Below are 3050 nucleotides of genomic sequence, written 5' to 3' on the forward strand. Positions count from 1 at the left end.
TATTACCAAACAAGGGAATTTCATAAAAATGTTTAAGGGTAGTATTGTCATTTTAAATGGAAAGGGAGGTACATGTAATTTTAAAAACCTTGAGGGAGATTAGTGAAATTGTCAAAGATTTCAAGGGAGGTTTCTGAAATTATCCATAGAAATTGCAAGACAACCTGTCATAAAGAAATACTAACGTGTACGGTTACTTAAGGATGAGCTGCTTACCAATTTAATGTTTCTCTTTGGCAAGAAAATTAACGATGCATGCATGCTAGTTATAATTCTTTGAAAATAGTGGTCAGAAATTTTTCTTGCCAATCTGCAGAGCTGCTCTTCGTGATAAGAGCTGCTCATGTGGTTTTGCAGCTTGCACATGACTGAAGCCATCAAAGTTAGGCGGTAAGTTAGGAGTGAAACCATGGACACTCTTTTTTTTTTAATCACTAGATTTGAAGTCAATTCATTCAAGAAACGCTATAAATACCATACTCAGGAATCGTGCCAAAATCACCCAAAAATGAGGAAAATGTCCTATTCAACAATGTTTCAATTTGCTTTCCTCCTCCTCTGTTCCATCTCGTGGGCTTCTGCTTCTCATCCTTCCCGCGGAGATTTTGTTCAGTGCCTTTTGAATTATACCGATAGCCCCTCATATTTTGCAAAAGCAATATACACCCAAAACAGCTCTTCTTTCACATCAGTCTTGGACCAGTACATCCACAATTTACGCTTCCTTTTACCCGAAGTTCCAAAGCCCCTAGTCATTATCACTGCTTTGACTGAAAATCAGATTCAAACAGCAATATTTTGCTCTAAGAAGTACCGCTTACAAATGAGAATTCGAAGCGGTGGCCATGACTTTGAGGGGAGCTCCTACACTTCTAACGTCCCATTTTTCGTCCTTGACATGTCCAACTTTCGTTCAATCTCCATAGATGTTAAAGGTCAAACCGCATGGGTTGGAGCTGGAGCAACCGTTGGGGAAGTATACTACAGCATTTATGAGGCGAATAGCACTCTGGGATTTCCAGCTGCCTACTGCCCTACTGTTGGCATTGGTGGGCACATCAGTGGCGGAGGCTATGGTCCATTGGTAAGGCAATTTGGCCTGGCCGCAGACAATGTCATCGATGCTCGTGTCATCGATGCAAACGGAAGAGTTCTCGACAGAACGAGCATGGGTGAGGATCTCTTTTGGGCTATTAGAGGTGGAGGCGGTGCTAGTTTTGCTGTCATTCTTGGATACAAGTTGAAATTGGTTGAAATTCCAGAGAAAGTTACTGCATTTTCCATCAACAGAACCTGGGAACAAAATGCAACTCAACTTCTATACAAGTGGCAATATATTGCCCCAAAGCTACCACTAAACCTTGTTATCACACCCCAAATTGTCAGTATCAATTCAAATCAAACAGGTAAGAGAACTGTACAAGTTACATTTGTGTCTGTTTTCCGTGGCGAAGTTGATGAACTGCTTTCAATCATGACCCAACAATTTCCTGAGTTGGGGTTGAAGAAAGAGGACTGCACCGAAATGCTATGGATCCAATATTTTGCTTATGCCAGCGGTCTACCAACTAGTAACATTACAGAGTCCCTGACCAGCAGAGTCTCTTCAGCTAAACTGTATTACAAGGCTAAATCCGATTTTGTCAAAGAGCCTATCCCTGAAAATGGGATTGAAGAGATATTGAGAAAGCTTAATGAATTACCTCCCTTTATGGGAATGCTGGAGTGGAATCATTTTGGAGGAGGGGTAATGGAAACAATTCCCGAATCAGCAACTCCATTCCCACATAGAGGAAATTTGTACCTCATGTGTGAAGGGGTTTCGTGGGATGAACAAGTGGTGTCCAAGCAGCGTATTGATTGGCTGAGAAAGCTTTACAAGGTCATTGGAAAATATGTTCCTAACAATCCAAGAGCTGGCTATGCTAACAGTCGGGACCTCGATTTGGGTGTGAATAACAAAGGTAAAACAAGTGTTGAAAAAGCAAGGATCTGGGGTGCTCCATATTTCAAGGATAATTTTGATAGATTGGTCCAAGTGAAAACCAAAGTTGATCCTTATAATTTCTTCAAGAATGAACAGAGTATCCCAATTTCTCAATGATCATTATGTTTGAAGAAGAAAAACGTTGGTATCTTAGTGTATCCAGGAGATGAAGAATTATGATTGTTGTATTTGTTTTAGTGTTGTGTTTTTTTTTTACTCAACGATGAGGGAAGCCAGCAAAAATAAAATCCAACAACTACTTTTTTTTTTTTTTTTTTTTTGTCAAACAACTACTTGGGGTCAACTATTTATATACTTCGTGCTCAAGTATGCTATGGAAATTTTACTCTCTGAATCAAGCGTAGTTACAACGTACTACTTCATATGGTCTTCAAAACAGTAATGGATGGGATGGGATTGAAATGGTGCTTCTCAAGTCTAATTAGAATGGGGTGGAAACAAACAAGGATGAGGTAGGATGGAAATGGTTCTTCCTAAGTCTAAGAATGGGGTGGAACCAAAATAGTATGAAAAAAGGGGGAAAAAAGTCGAGAAGAAAGTAACTATTGAATTGGCAAATAGGTAAAGAAATTTTTTTAAAAAAAAGGAATTTCTTAGAAGAGATGAAATTTCTTAGAATAAGAATTTTGCATTGCTTTTTCTAATTAAAAATAGTTTCTTTTTATTCCTTTTTACCCATTCAAGAATATAATAGTTTTATCATGACTATTTTTTGTAATTTTTCTTCCTTTGTGGTTCTCGAAATGTAAATCCAATTACTTTATTTCTAACATACTTATATTCTTTTTCCAAAAGATTAAGGATCACGAGAATCATCTTTGTAATAGCTTTTTTTTTCTAAGAAATTTCTTTTCTTTATTGAGCGCTTCCATAGTCATTAATCTTTTCTAAGTCTTAGTTAACCCTTTATAATATTTTTCATCTACGAAATGACAAAAATACCCTAACAAATGTCGTGTGCAGCTAGTGTGCCACGAGCTCTATGTTATAACAAAAGAATAGCCGAAATGACCCAATTGATCACTTTTAGGAGTTTAGTGGG

The 3050-nt window shown here is 37.8% G+C and overlaps 1 protein-coding gene across 1 annotated transcript; it reads left to right on the forward strand.

Moving 5' to 3' along the window:
- The first annotated feature begins 508 nt into the window (after nucleotides 1-508).
- Nucleotides 509-2104, forward strand: LOC113752468 (berberine bridge enzyme-like 8). Its single transcript, XM_027296578.1, has one exon. The coding sequence runs from the start codon at nucleotides 509-511 to the stop codon at nucleotides 2102-2104; it is 1596 nt and encodes a 531-aa protein (XP_027152379.1).
- Nucleotides 2105-3050: the final 946 nt, after the last annotated feature.

Source organism: Coffea eugenioides, chromosome 11, assembly GCF_003713205.1.
Source record: "Coffea eugenioides isolate CCC68of chromosome 11, Ceug_1.0, whole genome shotgun sequence".
Taxonomy (NCBI): Eukaryota; Viridiplantae; Streptophyta; class Magnoliopsida; order Gentianales; family Rubiaceae; genus Coffea; species Coffea eugenioides.